General features: G+C 36.9%; 1 protein-coding gene across 3 annotated transcripts in view; it reads left to right on the top strand.

Moving 5' to 3' along the window:
• Positions 1-17,458, top strand: part of RALYL (RALY RNA binding protein like) — a 374,061-nt gene that overhangs the window by 305,337 nt on the left and 51,266 nt on the right. For all 3 annotated transcript variants that reach the window (XM_032689798.1, XM_032689791.1, XM_032689807.1), the window contains one exon: positions 10,355-10,387. In XM_032689798.1, the coding sequence (XP_032545689.1) occupies positions 10,355-10,387 (33 nt within the window). The remainder of the gene's footprint in view (positions 1-10,354; positions 10,388-17,458) is intronic.

Genomic DNA, 17,458 nt, shown 5'->3' with positions numbered 1-17,458 from the left:
TCAAAGGCAATGCCTGCATTAACCTTCATCTATTTGTGACTGCAAACAGCCACGCAGTGAAGTAGTATTGATTGTGTGCATTAGATCAGTCAACACTGTTTTGTTCAGCCCACCCTGATGAACTCATTCTAAATGTTTTTAGATCAGTACATATTGACCTGTATGTTCTTACTCTGATTTAGAGCAGAAGAGGGTCAGGTGATATCAGCTTCATGCAAAGAATGATTAAAGCTGTGAGGAAAAGAACTCTAAAGCACACTAAGTGCTACTATATTTTGTTACTTTCATTCTCCAGGGTTTGTTTCCTTTACTTGCTTGAACAAAGGTACCAAATTGAGCATGTTTTCAGTTTGGGAAGGGGATCAGAATTAAGTGTTCTTTCCTGAAGGAAAATGAATTCCTATTCTTGATTCTCACAAGAATCTCATTTTGAATCTGAGCATGAATTTCTTCATGGCTGGAAACATCACGTACATGTGGTGTATGGGTTAAATACAGTTTAGCTTATCACTTTGGCAACATGAAATTTCTCTTGGGTGGCGTGGGAAGAAACTACAATCCATCACTATCTAAGGTGCTCATATGTAGAGTCTGAATGAATCTCTCCAAGTCACAACTTAGTTTTCCTCAGACATACTACCAGGATTTATGTCAGCTATGAGAATCCATGCCGCTGTTTATATTATCTTTGCAATTATTGGATTCATAAAGAAAAATACAGTAAAGTCAGGTAGAAAGTGTAATGAGCTACTGAAGCTTTATTAGATGGATGTGTTACTATTTTTTAGTTCTACCTCTCTGAAATAATATATCATTATGTAGCCTTTAAATTACTTAGAATTTTTATGTTTTTCTCTCTTCTTGCTGCCTAAAATTTAGGCCACCCATTAATGAGTATTACTGGAAATGACTTCCTTTACTATTCTTCTCCATGCCACCCTTTCCTACCCCAATCCAGAAACCCTTCCATCCCATGTGTTATAACGGTAGTGCTTTCAGTATCCAATATGACAATGGACATTTGTCATCATCATGGCTGAGCTTCGCGAACGAAGATTTGGGAAGGCTTTATCCACATTTGTTACAGGCACGTTGGTGACTTATGAGGCCAATACGTGACAGACATATCCGGTTGCAAAAGGCACAACAGAAAGACTCCTTAGATGGAGTATTCCGCAAGACACGGTTCTTCCTGCGTTGCCTTTTCTCCTCGAGAGTGATCCTGCGTGTGTTCTCAAAGGCTTCCGCAGCGTTATAGATGCTGTGTCTCCAGGCCTCCCGATTTGAGGCCAGAGTGGACCAATTATGGTGATCAATAAGGCCAAGGCTGAGATGTTGTTTCAGGGAGTCCTTGAATCTTTTCTTCGGGGCTCCTCTCTTGCGGCAGCCAGTGGCAATTCACCATAGAGCAAGATCTTAGGGAGGCGGTGGTCCTTCATCCTGGAGATGTGCCCTGCCCATCGCAGCTGTGTTCTCATCAGCATGGCCTCTACACTTGTGACTGCTGCTTGCTCAAGAACAGATGTATTGGTCACAAAATCTGACCAGTGGATGTTTAAGATTGTACGGAGGCAGCGCTGATGGAAGCGTTCTAGGAGACGCAGGTGGTGGCGGTAGATGACCCATGATTCGGAACCATACAAGAGAGTAGACAACACTATGGCTTTGTAAACACTGATCTTTGTGCTTTTCTTCAAGTGTTTATTACGCCATACTCTTTTGTGGAGTTTTCCGAAAGCACTGTATGCCTTTGCCAACCTGTTGTCTATCTCCCCGTCAATCTTACCATCCGAGGAGATGAGGCTACCTAGGTAATTAAACTGCTGGACTGATTTGAGCTCTGATTGGCCAATGGTGATATGGGGATGATGGAAGACTTCCTGAGGTGCAGGTTGATGGAGAACTTCTGTCTTCTTTAGGCTGACTTCCAGCCCAAAGAGCTCAGCAGCATCTGCAAAGCAGGATGTTAAACGTTGCAGAGCTGCTTCTGTGTGGGCAACAAGGGCGGCGTCATCAGCATATAGCAGCTCCCGGACAAGATGGTTTAGGGTCTTGGTGTGGGCCTTCAGACGCCTTAGATTGAACAGGCTTCCATCAGTACGATATCGAATGTAGATACCGTCCTGATCATCGAGGTCTGCTGTGGCCCTTTGGAGCATCATGCTAAAAAAGATTGTGAATAAGGTAGGAGCGAGAACGCAGCCTTGTTTCACACCATTCTTAATTAAAAAGGGCTCAGAAAGTGTGTTACCATACCTGACTTGGCCGTGCTGATCCTCATGAAGTGAGATGATCATTTTAAGGAACTTGGGGGGACAACCTAAACGGTAGTGCTTTCAGTATCCAATATGACAATGGACATTTGTACTGGTATATCAAACTAACTTTTGCATAGGTTGATTTATGTCTCATCCTAACCTCTTGCTGTTATGAAAATCAGTATAGGGAAGAGGCAGTCTCTAAAGCACTTCCTCCCTGCAGTGAAAGCTACCTTTTATTTAATTTTTCAACTGTCAAACTTTAGAGATAATTCTGAACAGATTACTAGTTGCATTTTGCTAACTGATGGCTAAAAGATTCTCTCTCTTGACAACACATAGGCTAATAAATCCTAGAAGCTTCTGAAACTTGTGATTATGTCAAGATGTTCGAGTTTACAAATTATGTAAGATATAGATTTTGCTAGGAAATTAGTTAAATTTGGTTATATGCTATGCGCATTTGTAAAAAAAAGCATATTATAGACTAAGGCAGAAGAAATTAAAAGGGACAAACCTTGTTTTACCTGGGACTCACTTTGAAAACCCCCATAATATTGCATCAGGTTTTCAGAGCACAGTTCCAGCATGCTAGGTTAGGCAGCTTGACATCAGGTATTGCCGACAGCATCCTGTGCTAAGAGTTTCCTCAAAACCTTTTCCTGCACAGAGTACTGTGACGCTACCAAATCATGGGTTTAGGTACTAAGTGGAACTGACTAAATAAAATGCATTGCATCAGTAGTCATTGCTTTTCACAAGTTTTTTAAAAAATAAAGTTAAATTTAATTAAATTAAATAACTCGGTATTTTTGCACATATGTTTTTGTTGTCCAGACATTTGAAATGCTTAAAAATCATGTGATATATGTAGGCTGAGCCAAATATTCCTTTTCCTTTCACTTCAAAACGCTTAAAAGAGTAAAGGCAGCTCCATTTTTCAGCATATTAAATGCAGAGTAAGTGCATAAGTGCAAACCAAATCCAAGGGTAAGCAGAAGCACTCCTAGACAGAAAATGCTCAAACCATGCTATCTCATGGGGATCAACTATAATTTCAGTTTTCTCTATCACCAGAAATTAGGTTGTGTAAGAGCCACATAACCTACAGATATCTTGGAAAGTTAAGTTCTTCAACTTTTTCCTCATGGACCTGGGGAAAACCTGATGCTTCAAGAAGTGTTCTAAGTTATTCTCAATGTTAAATAATTAACCTTGAAAGAAATCATAAAATATTAGAAAAAAATGTGTATTTTTTTTGTCAGTCAAAATGCTTAATATGTTGTGATACTTTCATAAGGGAATAAATATATATTATACATCTATTAAGGATTATCTATAGATCTGCAAATAGAGAGTCTTATAGCCAAAGGGATAATCTTTTTTGAGCAAACCACTGTTTATCCCCAGAGTGTTTACTGGTGTAGTAACTCCCTTACTGAATAAATTCTTCAGTAATCAGTAAAATTTAGTTTTAGTGAACTTAAATATTCCAGTTGCGAACTTTGATTAACTATGATCTGAAAGTAGAAGAGCTGAAGCATGTGCTGATTTAAGGACCCTTCCTGATCAGTTCTGAGGGAACATGTTTTAATATGTCCCCATAACTAGCATCCTGTTACTCAGTTCTTCCTCTCTTAAAACTTTTCTTTGCAGTACCCAGCCAGTTATCCTTCATTCCATAGATGTATAAAATAGTTCTTGTTCTCAAATTCTCACTCTGCTTTTCTCTTTTAAATTTCATTACACTGACTTCAGGCTAATTTTCCAGTTTATCAAACAAATTTCAGATTTTAGCTCTGTTCACTGATCTGGTTAAGAATAGCTTTTTGTGAACTATTTTACATACAGTCTCTTTTTTTGTTGTTGTTCTTGAAATCATTTCTGCAAATCAAAACTAAATATAGTGCTGAGTGTTCATATTATTTAACGTGTCCCTCTTTCCAATTGGTGAAATTCTTTGTGCATGGCCAAGTTGGGGTTATATCATATTTTCCCAGTTTGACTATGAGACTCCAATATAAGGCAATATAAAAATCTTTAAAAATTATATTAATTCTTACCTATTATCTGCCTCATCTTTTCTCTACTAAGTTTGCACTGAGAACTGACATTTTGAGTTTATGATACTTTGTTTCCATCCATGGTTTGAGTGATGCATTTTATTTTGTGCTAGAATTTTTATGTTTCAATAAATAAGAGAAGTACTTAGCTTCCAAGAAACTGCAAAAAAATATACACAGGATTTTATATTACATGATAGTCATGAAAACAATTTGTTGTTTTTCTAGTCAGAATCATCAATGTAAACCACCAGCTGGGAGTGGAACTTATTAAATTTACTAGGAACAACTGTAAAAGTTGTCATAAACCTGTAAAATATTCTTCCATTCCTTCTACTTCTGAGACACTTCTAACAGATTAGATCTTCTATACAGTTGGTTTACCATTTATTTATTCCAGAATATGATGGTGTTTCTTAATAACACTTGCCAACATTTATAAGCTTCAGAAGACAAAATGAACTTCTTTTCTAATTCTATCAAACGATGGTTACTGACAGTGTCCAGAAAAATTATCTTGAATTAAAACTATTTAAGTCACAGAAACCAGGAAGGAAGGATAACCTAGTGTAATTGTTACTTCAGAATAAATAGATAGTGGAAGTTACATGAAATAATATTTCTTCTGTAAATTAAAGGCATGATTTTATTAGGCTTGCATTGTATAAAATATTTGGAGTTAGCAAAAGTTATTATGTGCATGCTTTAAAAAGAAAGAAATTACATGACGGTTTCTGAGTAATGCTACTTAAAAGTTTCTGAAGAAAAATGTTTTCTGATCGCTTCAAACCAAAATGCAACCTTGTTTGATTACTCTGAATTACAAACCGCTTCATATTCCTTCAAAAGGTCCCTTGAGTTGTTCTTGTAATTTAAAAATTTCATTCCTTGGTAAACAGGGTGAGCCATAAGTCTGAATATTCTTTGACTACATATATTTCTGCTAAATATTTGGCTCCTGCTAAAGTTTTGATTCCTAAAGCTGTACAGCACAAAAAGTCAGACATAATTGTCAGGTAAATAAGTCTGCCACATAAGTCAGTGAAAATACATATTTACACTTTACTGAAGTCCAAAATACTTTTTAGATGGCCTGACTTTCCTATGTGTCTTAAATGAAAATGCTTCCAATCCTCTTGAAAACTACTCTCACTATTCATTTGTTTTATAGTCAAACAGAAAATGTGTGATGTCAACAACAACTTAGGTAATCTTCCTTGGGAATTCTGATATGAAGATTTTTACTCAAAAGGGTGACTCACAAAAAAAAAAAAAAAAAGTTTGTTTCCTGACCATTACTTTCCCTGATTCAGGGCAGACAGTTTTGTTATATCAACAAGTTAAAATAAGAATCCTAACAAATGCCCTAAATTCCATGTTTTTCTTACTAAGTCCTTAGAGATGAAATTATGTGACCAACACAAGGGAATCATGAAAGTCATGAATGATCATGAATCAATAGGAATATATTGATGCATAATGAATTACCTTGGAGAATGCTTGGCTAAAATCTATTTACTTGTTGTCATGGTTTGAGATAGCCCCAAAATCCAATTCCCTAGCTCCATTCCCCCTCCCACATCTCAACCCAATGTGAGATGGGTTTTTCCAGACAAAACACACCAGACTCAAAGTGGGGGAAAGGGAATATATTACAATGACTGTACAAATAAATACTATAACACATTATACACACGATCACAACTATCTCTACCATGACATATAGTATTTACAATGGATCAGATCTCTTCTCCCCTACAAATAAGAGTCCAGGAGGGAAGAAGGACAGATCCCTTCTTCAGAGCAGCAACGTCTCTAAGGCAGCAGTCATCTGTCCTTTTCTCATGCAGCAGCTGATGGCTGGATTTCTGCCAGCACTCACGAGGGAGGCCTCCAAGCTCCTCTCAGCCCCTTGACGCAGGTAAAGGGGTCTTCCATGGGCTGCGTTCACCCCAGACAAAGGTCGCTATCACCACGGTCATATCACAAAGCACAGGGGGTCTTCGTGACGGTCTGGTATCTTCAGGAGACTCCAGCTCCTTGCAGAGCTTCTATGCCCTGCCTCAAGATGGCTGCGAGCTTCTTTACAACTTGCAGCAAAGGAGGGCCCCAAGGTCAACCTCCTATACACTGTCCTGGCTGAGCTCTCAGGACAACCGAGCTTCTTAGCTCCTTTACCCATTTAGGACTTCTAATCAGTAAGAGTCCACCCCCTCCATCTTGGAGGGATCTCAAAGAAAGTTTAGGGGAGTTTTGCAGTTCTTACCCCCAAACTCTCTCCCTGTAGAACTTAGTTCTGTTCTCTGCTGCTGTTCTTTCTCTCCCAGCTTGCAGAAGTTCTGTCTGCTTTGCTGCATGTTTGTTTTGCTGCTCTCTTATCTTTTGGCTCTGTGCCACCGCTTTTCCTCTGGTCAGTGCTGGCTGCCGTGGCTTTCAGTATCTCTGGTTGCTGCTCACAGTGGAAAAAACATCTCCTGGCTTAACTACAGACACTTAGTCCAGTCTAACACTGTTCCAAGTCTCTGCAGTCCCCCCCGCCAGGGACTGGGAGGCCCCAGAGGCCCCGAGGGGCTCAGAGCCCCTTCCTCGTGGCTCTACAACATGGCTACTTCTTCTAACCACCAAAAACTACAACTCTTCTCTTCTGGTGCTTGTGATATGTTTACATTTTTGCAGGAGCGCCTATTGGACAGAATTTCAAAACTTTCAGGGGTTTCCACCCCTTGGGGTCTACCACTTTTCTTAGCCTCTGGGGGAAAACAAAATCCAAACCACTACACTTGTGTACAGCATTGATATTGTTAGAAATGTTATCCACTTTGTCCTGTAAATAGTTTTGGGAAGGAGAGGTGAGGATTCTTTAACAATAAATTATATGGACTTATGTATCCTGTGTCAGGCCTCAGATATGAAGAAACATCTTGCCTGTAATCTTAATAGGACAATAATTCAAAGACAACAGAGTTTTCTTTCAGACCTTCTTGTCCCTAAATGATTTGTTTACAAGTCAAAGAGGAATTCACATGCACGTTTCCTTGTATGTTTGTCTGCAAACCTTGAAAACTTTGTCTATCCGGATGTTCAGTCAAAGATGGGATTTTTGATAATTGGCATTAATATAAGCAAATTTAGCAGCAAAGAAAATAACAAAATGAACAATCGGGTTAATCAGATCTTGTAAAGTATCTCTCCAAGACATGTTGCAAGGGCTATAATACTAAATGGGAAACTTCTAGAGTCCTTATTTTAAACTGTCACAGAGTGTGACAGTACTGTAACATATCAATGGTATAAAGTGATTGCCTATGCCTGTTCAGTTTACAATGATTGATTTTAATTGAGGAATTCACATAGTGTAAACATTCTTTTTCCTCCTGCAAAATTTATCTATTATATGTAGATAAGAAAGTCAGACCTTTCAGAAAATCTTAGCTCAGAATCAAAGGGAAACACAAACTCGGTATGCCATGTCCCAGTCATGCTACCGATTAGCATTCCTCCCTCCTGTCCAAACTGATACATTGCCTAGACATACTGACAAACTGAAATTTTCTGATAGGAAAACTATTCCAGGAAAGAAAGAAAAAATCTCAATCTCTTCTGCTTCACTCCCATTCCTGTACAATTAAAACATGATTCCCTTTGTTCACTGTCGAACCTAGTATTTCTTGCATACTCAATACATTTTTGCAAAACAGAGTTTCTGTTTTAAGATTTTTCCTGGAGGTGTATGATATCCATTCTCAAAATTTATAAGGATTACTATTTATGCAATATCATATTTAATTATGCAAGAATTCCTCAGAAGTCTGGAGAATTCAGTGCACGTTAGGTTGTTACTCTCAGGCTCATGCTGTGACTCATGGGAATGGTCCTGTGCAGGGCTAAGGGTTGGACTTGAAGATCCTTGTGGGTCCCTTCCAATTCAGCATATTCTGTGAATCTGTAAAAGACCTATTATATGTATTGATAAATGTCACCAGTAAAGATGATATGGGATGTTATTTTATAATGTGTTGCAGTTTTGAAACCTTGATATTAATTTGCCATATACTGCATTACCAAATAAAAGGCCAACAGATAATTGTATTTCTTTACTATGAGGAACACTTGAACTAATTAAAAGTAATGCAGCAAATTATCTAAAACCATTTAGTCAAATATACTAGAGCGAGGTCAAACCTAGGGCAGCACTCATTAAATCAAATTGAATTCCATCATGAGAATGGATTTCAAATAGATTTTTAATTGCAGTATTTTGTCCACAGGGCATTCTATCACAGACTTTTTGTTTGCCAGTAAAATCATCCAGAGTGTCCTCCATCAGGATAGTGCCAGGTCTCTCTTCATTATAAAATTTTTGTATTATGAAGTATATAAGTGTGTTCTGAGGCTTTTGTTCTTTGCTCATCTTGCTTATAGTTAATATCTCCAGCTGAACACTGAGTGCTTCCCACCTCTGGTTCATTTCATTAAGCACAAAAACAGAAAACAAAACAATAACACTTGTGCACAGAGCCTGCAGCAGAAGGATGAAACCCCCACTTGAAGGGCCCTGTCACTTTATTGCTCTGTGGCAGCACTGCCTAAACACAGAGAATTCCAAGCTCAACATTTTCTTGGGACTGCCCTGGATAAGCATCCCCCTGACCACGAGGATATGCAGCTTTGGGTTTCTACTGTACTTCTAGGTATATGCAGAGCCATCAGTGTTTCCCTCTTCTATTCTACTAGTTCCATGTGGATCTCAACCCCAGAAAGAAAAAGAAAGGTGAACTATAGTCATTAGGACAACAGAGAAGTTACTGTGTTTTCAATATATTTTGGCTTTTAGATAATGGCAATAACTAAGCTGGTCTATTGGTTTGTGAGTTTTTTGGACAAGACCTTTGCTGAATAATAATTGCCAATGTACTTGGTTTTTCTACATATTTTCAGGAAAGTTTTCTTTCTTAAAACATTTATTATTTATAGTACCTTTCCTTACAATTAGTCCTATTTACAATTCTATTTCTGATATTTTGTTGTGCGTTTGAATTTGTTTCAGATTCATGAATTAAATGTTCTGTTCTAGATATGCTATAGTTTTCTTAAAGGCTAAAAAGAGACATTAATGACCTGAGGGGGGTTATTTGCTCTTCCTCCTCACACAGTACTCTCAGTGGAAATTATCACAACAGAACACTTTTGAATGTCATGTAACCACTCAAAATTACTGAAATTTAAATATGCTTTAAATATGTTTATGAAGGATCCTAAAATCACATACTAATGGTCCCATAAAGCAGCTGATATTAGTAAATTTGGCACAGTGAGAACAAAATAAAAAATTAAGGGCAGCCAGTTGTAGGTACTACAGCAGAAATACTGTCTGATAACATAGATGAGGACTCTTCCGTTTATCTTGGTTGGGTGGAAAGTAGTAATAGAAGAAGCTCCTGCCAGTGTGCAGGTGGTGCATCTCCTCACAGCAACAACAGCAACAGCAGGGAGTTGGGGAACACTTTTATCAACTGCTTTTAGAACTGGGCATGACTTTGGATCTACCAAACCAGTTACATCCAGCTCCACACAGTGCTGATTCAGATCAATGTGCCAGAAGTTCTCATAATCGTGAAGTGACCATGTCATATGAGCATAGGACGCTGGTAAACAAAAAAAAAGAAAAAAAAGGTGTTTAAAGTTAAAAAAACCCAAACTAACATTTTACATGAAAAACGCAATAAAAAGGACAAGGTATTTCTTGTTCACTCTAGCCATTCCACGTAAATATCTACACAAGTCTTTTGAATCTGTGAAATTTAAAGGGCCTATATGTGCTACTTTGTAAATATTTATTTTCTAAGCCAAAATTCATTAGGTTAATGGGATTTTTTCTGAGTTAAACTCCTAGTATAATGGATCAGGCCCTTCTATTGCTGCTAAATTATGTCATCAAGTAAACTTGATACTGAGAGTGGCTGTTTTAGTTTATTGTATAATTTTTCTGAAGTACAAAAAATATATATTTAAAACTTGTTATTTACTTGACAGACTTGAATCAAAGGAGCCTTTCCTGTCCGTCGGGTAAGTAGAAATCTGTATATTTTCACAGATATTGATATAATCAATTACCAATTATCATACATCATAATTTATGATATTATGTTGAGCGTAAACATCCTGTTTCAAAATTATGGCTGTTTACTATACCTAAGCTTAGAACAAGTTAGTTTTAGTCAATCAAGCCAGTAGTCACGGAAATTTTCTTTCTCAAAAAAGTACTAAGAAGTATGTTTTGCCTTTATTAACTAAGCAAAAGTTATGCTAAAATACGTGTGGTATTTTAAATGTTGTATTAAAAGGTAGTCGATTTATTAATTTATTTTCACTGATCTTTCAGTCAGAAACCCTTCCAAATATCATCTATATCACCTGTCAAAGCCCATGAAAAAATAATTGATAATTTCTTTTAGAATAAAAAAAATTGTGATACTTCAGTAACAGAAATAGTCAAATTTATAAAATAGAAAAAATCACATTTTTAGCTGAATTATAGATCACTACACTGATTTGCATATTACAGCTATTGTCTTACTAGTGTCATAGCCACTTAAACAGTTATATGTTCTCTATATTAAAGTATTCATCATTCCAAAAAATTATTTTTAAATGTGACATATTGTAAAAAAATACCATTCTTTTATAAAATGATGCCTTGAGGTCCATCTGGTTTTTTGATTTTTCTTAATTTTTATAAGTGTTATAAGTGATGATGATGATGATAAGTAGTTATATAGCAGAAGTAGATTTAGAAGCAGCAGCCCTTATTCCCTTACCCTTAGCACAGAAGCAACATAGATTTTCAACCTTATCACCCCATTCCATGCTCCCCATATCAATTCTACCCCCTGAATTCCAGTAGAAACATTTAGTCTCTCTTTAAGATAGGCCTGTTCTACTTGGAGAATGCTTGTACCTTGGCCTAAACCGCAAGAGTACAGTCAAGAACTGGGTGAATATATGCCCCCTGTACCCCGAAGAAGATGAAGATTGATGAAGAGGTGGTCTTAGAGACCCCAGCCCCAATTCCCGAGGGACGTGACTGAGGGTGGTCCAGGGCAAAAGCCACAGGGTGGGAAAAGCTCGGATTGGACAAGCAGTATCATAAATTGTAACATCTGAGACATGGGGGCACGCACGTCTTGTAATTTTATGGTTAGGCACAAATTAAAACCCTTTCCTTATCTCACCTTCAAAGCTAATTTGCGTCGGAGTTTTTTTTCTCCTTGAATTTTCTTTTAGGCATCAAAATGTAGACAATATATGTATTAAAGGTAATTATCTGTATATTATTTCTGAGTCTGAAGTTCACTTTTCATGCAGTATTTTACTTTCAGCTTCTTCCTTGAAACTTTCCTAAGTGTCCTAACTTCTCCCTCCATGTTTTCCTTCCTTTGTTCACACCATATTTAATGCTATCAAGAACATAAACTTCAGACAAAAGATTCTATTCAAAATATCCTTTTCAGGGTTAGTTCTACCATGTAATTATCAGTGGCTTCCAAATCATTGTACTAACCGCAGATCTAAAAGCCAACTTCAAATTCTGAATTGTGAACTAAAGTTAACAAGCAAGGAAGTATGTAAATTATGATCAAAAGAACTCAACAAATCAGCATAAACAGGACTGAGATATGTCTCAGTTTCCATAATATAAAGTAACTCTGGTTTGTTTGAGAACATTTTGAATTAATTACTTAGTGTCTCTACTTTCTACCAACTCAAAATTATTGAAAAATCATTTAAACACTGGAGAAATTGGAGGTGGAGGGGAGGGTGTACTGGTCTTGGTTTGCATGCTTTGAAATGTCCAAACTCATTATCAAATTCAGTCTCTTTTATTATTAACTTTCATTATTCTACTTTGTAACTTGTTCTATTGAGTTGGTTTTTTGAGGCCTCCACTATCATAATGAAGTGATTATCAGAAAATCGCAACTTTAAGATCAAAAAAGAAGTTTTGTGTCATTGTGGCTGAGGAGCAAGGTTGAAAATATAAAAATCCAGGTAGCAAATAAAGAAGACAATGGTAGCAATTATTCTAATAATAATTGCTACAAAATAATAAATTCTATATTTGTAGTACTTACCATGATCTCAAGAAATGTGCTGGCAATTTTAGCATATCTGGGGATGTCTACCTTGGAGGAGGTATTATTTTTGTGTTTTGCTTTTTAGTTTCTTTCCATATGAGCAGATTGGTGGTCACCATGTAAATCCACGTTACCTCCATATAGTCATTGTCTGTGACTTTATTGCTAAAATTGATTTCTCTTAGGAAGTTTAATCTGAGCAAACAGAATTAGTCTCTTGCCAGAACTTTTCAGAAGTTTTACTGTAATATACTTGAATTATTTTATGCAAGTTCATAACGATAAGGGTAGAAAAAAAACCAAAAATTAGTCCCTGCCTCTGTGCTACTTTTGCCTTTTACTACTGTATTTCCTGCACCCCAAAAGAGGGCAACAGAGGTTTCATCACCACGTTCTGAGGAGAGGTCCACCTCCTCAGTAAAGTCAAAGAGATGCTCCTCCTAGTCCCACAATAACTGGGGGGTTCTTTTTTACAGAGGATGAGCTTTCGTGCCAGGACCTGTATCTGAGGTTTTAACCCAGACAGCTGCAGCCACCAGGCTTTTAAAATACAGTAAATGTTTGCAGAAGAAATGCTGACTTAGCCTCAATTAACCTAATACATGGGCACCCTTACTGCCACTTGCAGTCAGAGTTGGTCAAAACACTAATTTGAATTACTTTAGGCTGTCTGCAGATGGCTGGATCCTGTACACCAGCCTCTCAATCTACCTTCTGCAACACAGATTTGTTCCCACATTTTCATTATACTGCCTGTAGGAGCTAATTAATCTTTTTCATTTTGCTGTGCCTAAGCACACGACTTGGTGGTGCTTTTCCATTGCTAATTCTTTTGGCAGGGAAGGGAACATGAAGTGTGGCAACCTAGGAGCTCAGGACTGACACAGATTATTGAGCTTTGTATGTATGTGCAGGGCTGCAGTCTTCCCATGAGAGATCTCATGAAGGAAAATAGGTCGATAAAATATTGCATTGTTTCCCCTCTCTCAGAAAGGAGCCAGAGAGAAGCAGACTGCACCTCTTACTGTTCTAGTTTGTGTGTGGAATGCAGGGAGAGAACAGCTACTGTACTCCCTTGGTAAAGGTAATTCCATTTATCCTTCTTTCTATGCAAAGTGCATAGCAAAGAAGAAAAATCCACTCTCCTTTACTCCCTGTGCAAGACAGGGGCATAATTTGGCACTGAAGTGATAGTAAACTCTTTAATTAAAACCTCTAATGGTATCATTCAGGAGCAAAAATTCATCACTTATACAATCTATTCAGATAAGAGTATCTGAATTCAATATTATGATTTTGGTTAGAATGCAAAGTTGAATTTGAGGTTGACATTGAGATTGTCTTTCTTTGCCTCTTAGAGGTGAATATAAAATCCTTAGGGAAGACTGAAACATCTCCTAGTGCTGAATGCTGAGTGCCTGTAGGGGCACAGGATGCTCCTCTCCACAGGTGTTATTTCCACACATTTTGGGGTTTCTGTTCATATTCAACCTGAGCAAGACTGAGAGTTTTCTGGACTTTCTATCCTCTTCATGTTATGTAGCATTCATGATCATGTATAAAAAAGAAGCCATGCAAATAGTCAGAGTGCCTGGAAGACTTTAATATGAGAGGCAGCAGTTTTGGTAAAACTTCACCAAAGTGAAGAATACTGACAATGCATTAAATTAACTTCATGCAGAAAAGTTTGAAAGATTCAGATCTAGAAAGACCAGAGAAGTCGAAAGGTACAAAAAAATGGATACTGCAAAAAGAACAAGTGCCAGATCATATTTGTTGTGGCAAAGGATGTATAAAATTAAAAAAAATTGTATATTTAAAATGCCAACAGTTTTTAATTATTCACATCAGCTCTCCATGTTTAGCCATTTCATAATAATAATGGTGCATAATTACCCCTCAACAAAACAGTTAGCATTCTCTCTAGATAATTAGACTGGTTATCCAGTTATTAACCATTCATCAGCAATTTTATGGCATCTGATTTATGATAGTTATCTGCATGTAAAAGTTTTTCACTTGATGAATTTCAGCTAATACTGCATGCAGATTTGTAACCGGTCATTAGTCTAAGCCCTAAAATTAAAAGCTCATTTTTTAAGATACAGCCAATGCAGCATCCTTTAAGGTCTGTTATAACATTATATGGCCAAGAGAGATCATAGTTAATATGTAACTGTCGTGCATAGTAGAAATTCTTTTAATTAATTCTTGTTGGTATCTAATTGTAATTGTATGTAACTTCCATAAAAACATTCAATCAACACAGCTTCAACACATGCAGTGGTAGAAAATCCATCACGGCATCCAGTAGGTTTGTCAAACTTTTCAAAATATCTGTCTTCTTTTTTAGATGCCATTTAATAATATGTCCCATATTGTTGAATTCAGAAGAGACAGGAAGAGAGAGAAAGAAACAGCTGATTTTTTCGGAGGCTAGTGAGAACTTAGATTCATCTACTGTCGGCTGCAGAGAATAGGATTACTTCTGCATAAGCAGGCAATAGATCTTAGGTGAGATGGTCTTTGAAAATGCATGTGTTATATATATCTGGTTGTCAGCTGAGATTCAATGTATTCTCTGACTTTTTCACTTTTTCACATAAGTGAAATGAATACATTGTATGCATTTATTTCATAAAGAATAATTGCTTGTCATAGGAGAAAGAAGAGAGATACAAGTAAAATTGGCATTAATTAATACAATTTTTTACATTCTCAGTGAAAAGATGAGATCTGTAGGAACTACTGCTTTCCTCACCAAGGCCTGGTTTCTAGAAAGTATATGATGATAGAAAATACTGAAAAGCCATGTTTTTTCCAAATCACATCCTAATCACATTACCTTTCAAACATAGGTACTTACTTCTACAAGACAGGGAGGAATGCTGGTGGGTTCCGGTTCTTGGAGGCACTTGGAAGTGTTTATAAAATACAAAAAGTAAAATTCCTTAATTTTCCCCTGGCAGAATTGTTCTAAGATGCATCTAACAACTTGAATGTTGTTGATTTTTTAATGGATGGGGAGTTATAAGGTACAAAACAGAATGTAGCCACATGTTATCTTCTGTACAATAAATACCATCACTCTTGTTCCTCATCTTTGTTATCAGATACACCAGTGAAAGGAGCAGACACTATTCCTACTGTTCCTGTCCAGCTTTTGTACAGAGATAGCTAAGAAAATTATTTTCTTTCAGGACAGGAAAAATACAAAAAAAGAGGAGATACTGGATTCATTTTACACTATTAATATGACACCAATGAAACCTGAACATAATCTTGTAACTCTCATTTATATTCAGGCCAGGTATTCAGGAGTTGCTTTCATGAAAAGCATTGAAGGACTGAACACACTTGACAATTTCTTAAACGCATTGTTTAAAGACAAGCAGTAATTCCTTATGTTTAAAACCACTCAGATTCTATAACTTTGGCAGGCAGTAGTAGGTCTGCTTTTACAGAGAATACACTCTAAAGCAACCAATTCTTTAATTATGTGTGACATTTATCCTGGTGGCAAGAAGCAGAAGTCACATGTCTGCAAAGGGTTGGTACAGGGTGAGGCTCCCAGGGTAGTCACCAGAGAGATAGGAGGGATTTGGGGGATGACAGCACATATGGGCAGCTGTGGAAGACACTGAGAATCTATACAGTTTAATTTCAGATAGTATTACTGATACACTTCTCTTCCAATTTACCAAAAACCACAAGGATTTAGCTTTTCTATAATTGCCTAGTTTCCATCATTATAAGACTCTGAAACAGTCGATGAATACTGCTGTTTTATAAATTTATAGTTTCTCTTTTTTTTTGCTTGAAGCTATCTCTGAAGAAGAGATTAAAAAAACTGCAGTAATAATAATGTTGGTCCATGGCTGTTACTGAATTTTTCATTGGCTTTGTGACATTATTCAGTGTTTAAAGATCCTAGATTATGTATTTTTTCTACTCAACTGCAATCTAAATAATTATTTTATGGTTCCTCTATTTTCCTGATCTTTTTCATTTTGGATCACTTTCACACACACAGCAATATATATGCTACAGAGAAAACAGACTAATACATATAGCAAAAAAAGAAAAATATTTTCCCTCATTCTGTTAACTTTTTCTAGCAACAGATTTAACAAATATGCACCTTAATAAATTCTTTTTCCTCTCTCTGACCTCGATAACATCAGTAATAATGTGCATCATAATTGAGAAAGGCAAGACCATGAGATCACTCTTTTTGCCTTCTGGTTATTCTATTTCTCTTTTTTACTCTTTACTCTTTTTTTAACTCTTTACTTTTTCTGTCTTCCAAGACTACTCCTTCATTAGTAATTATAGGAAAACTATACATATCCATATCATTTTTGTTCTGGGTTAATGACGAACAGTTCCTGAGTACTGAATATCTGTAGTCTCACTTATGTACCAGGCAGTCCATTTGTCCTCCAGAGGAGGGAAAATTATGCGCAATAGGATGTTTTGGGAGGCTGAAATATTTGGAAAGTGGAGGAATGAAAAGAAATAAACAGGAATGTGGAAACATAAGGATAAAGTGAAGGGAAAAGTACTACACAAAGAAACAAAAAGGGAGGTATTTTCTTATAATGGAAGATGGAGGGAGGAAGGAAGGACAATATTTACTGGATATGTACCTTCACTGTGGAACTAAACCATTTGCATCTGATTAGCTGTATTTTACCCAAACAGCAGTGACTGATCTGTGAATTAGAGAAAATGGTGTTTGAAAAGGTCTGTGTTATCACAGCATTCCTATTTCCAGTTTCTGATGTATGAACATAGCAACTTGCCCCAGCAGTCTATGTGGGCTTCTGTGAATACGTATAGCTTACTGTGGGAGGATAACAGGCATATGAAACAATGAGACCTAGCTCCCCACTCACAACACATCTGAAAATTGAGACAGTTCCTCATCCTTCTTATGGCTGTTGCATGTGAAAGACTATTCATTTTCACACATTTCCAGATAACTACAAAGTTGTTTTTC

Source organism: Chiroxiphia lanceolata, chromosome 1, assembly GCF_009829145.1.
Source record: "Chiroxiphia lanceolata isolate bChiLan1 chromosome 1, bChiLan1.pri, whole genome shotgun sequence".
Classification (NCBI taxonomy): Eukaryota; Metazoa; Chordata; class Aves; order Passeriformes; family Pipridae; genus Chiroxiphia; species Chiroxiphia lanceolata.
This window is presented reverse-complemented; position numbering and strand designations above follow the sequence as displayed.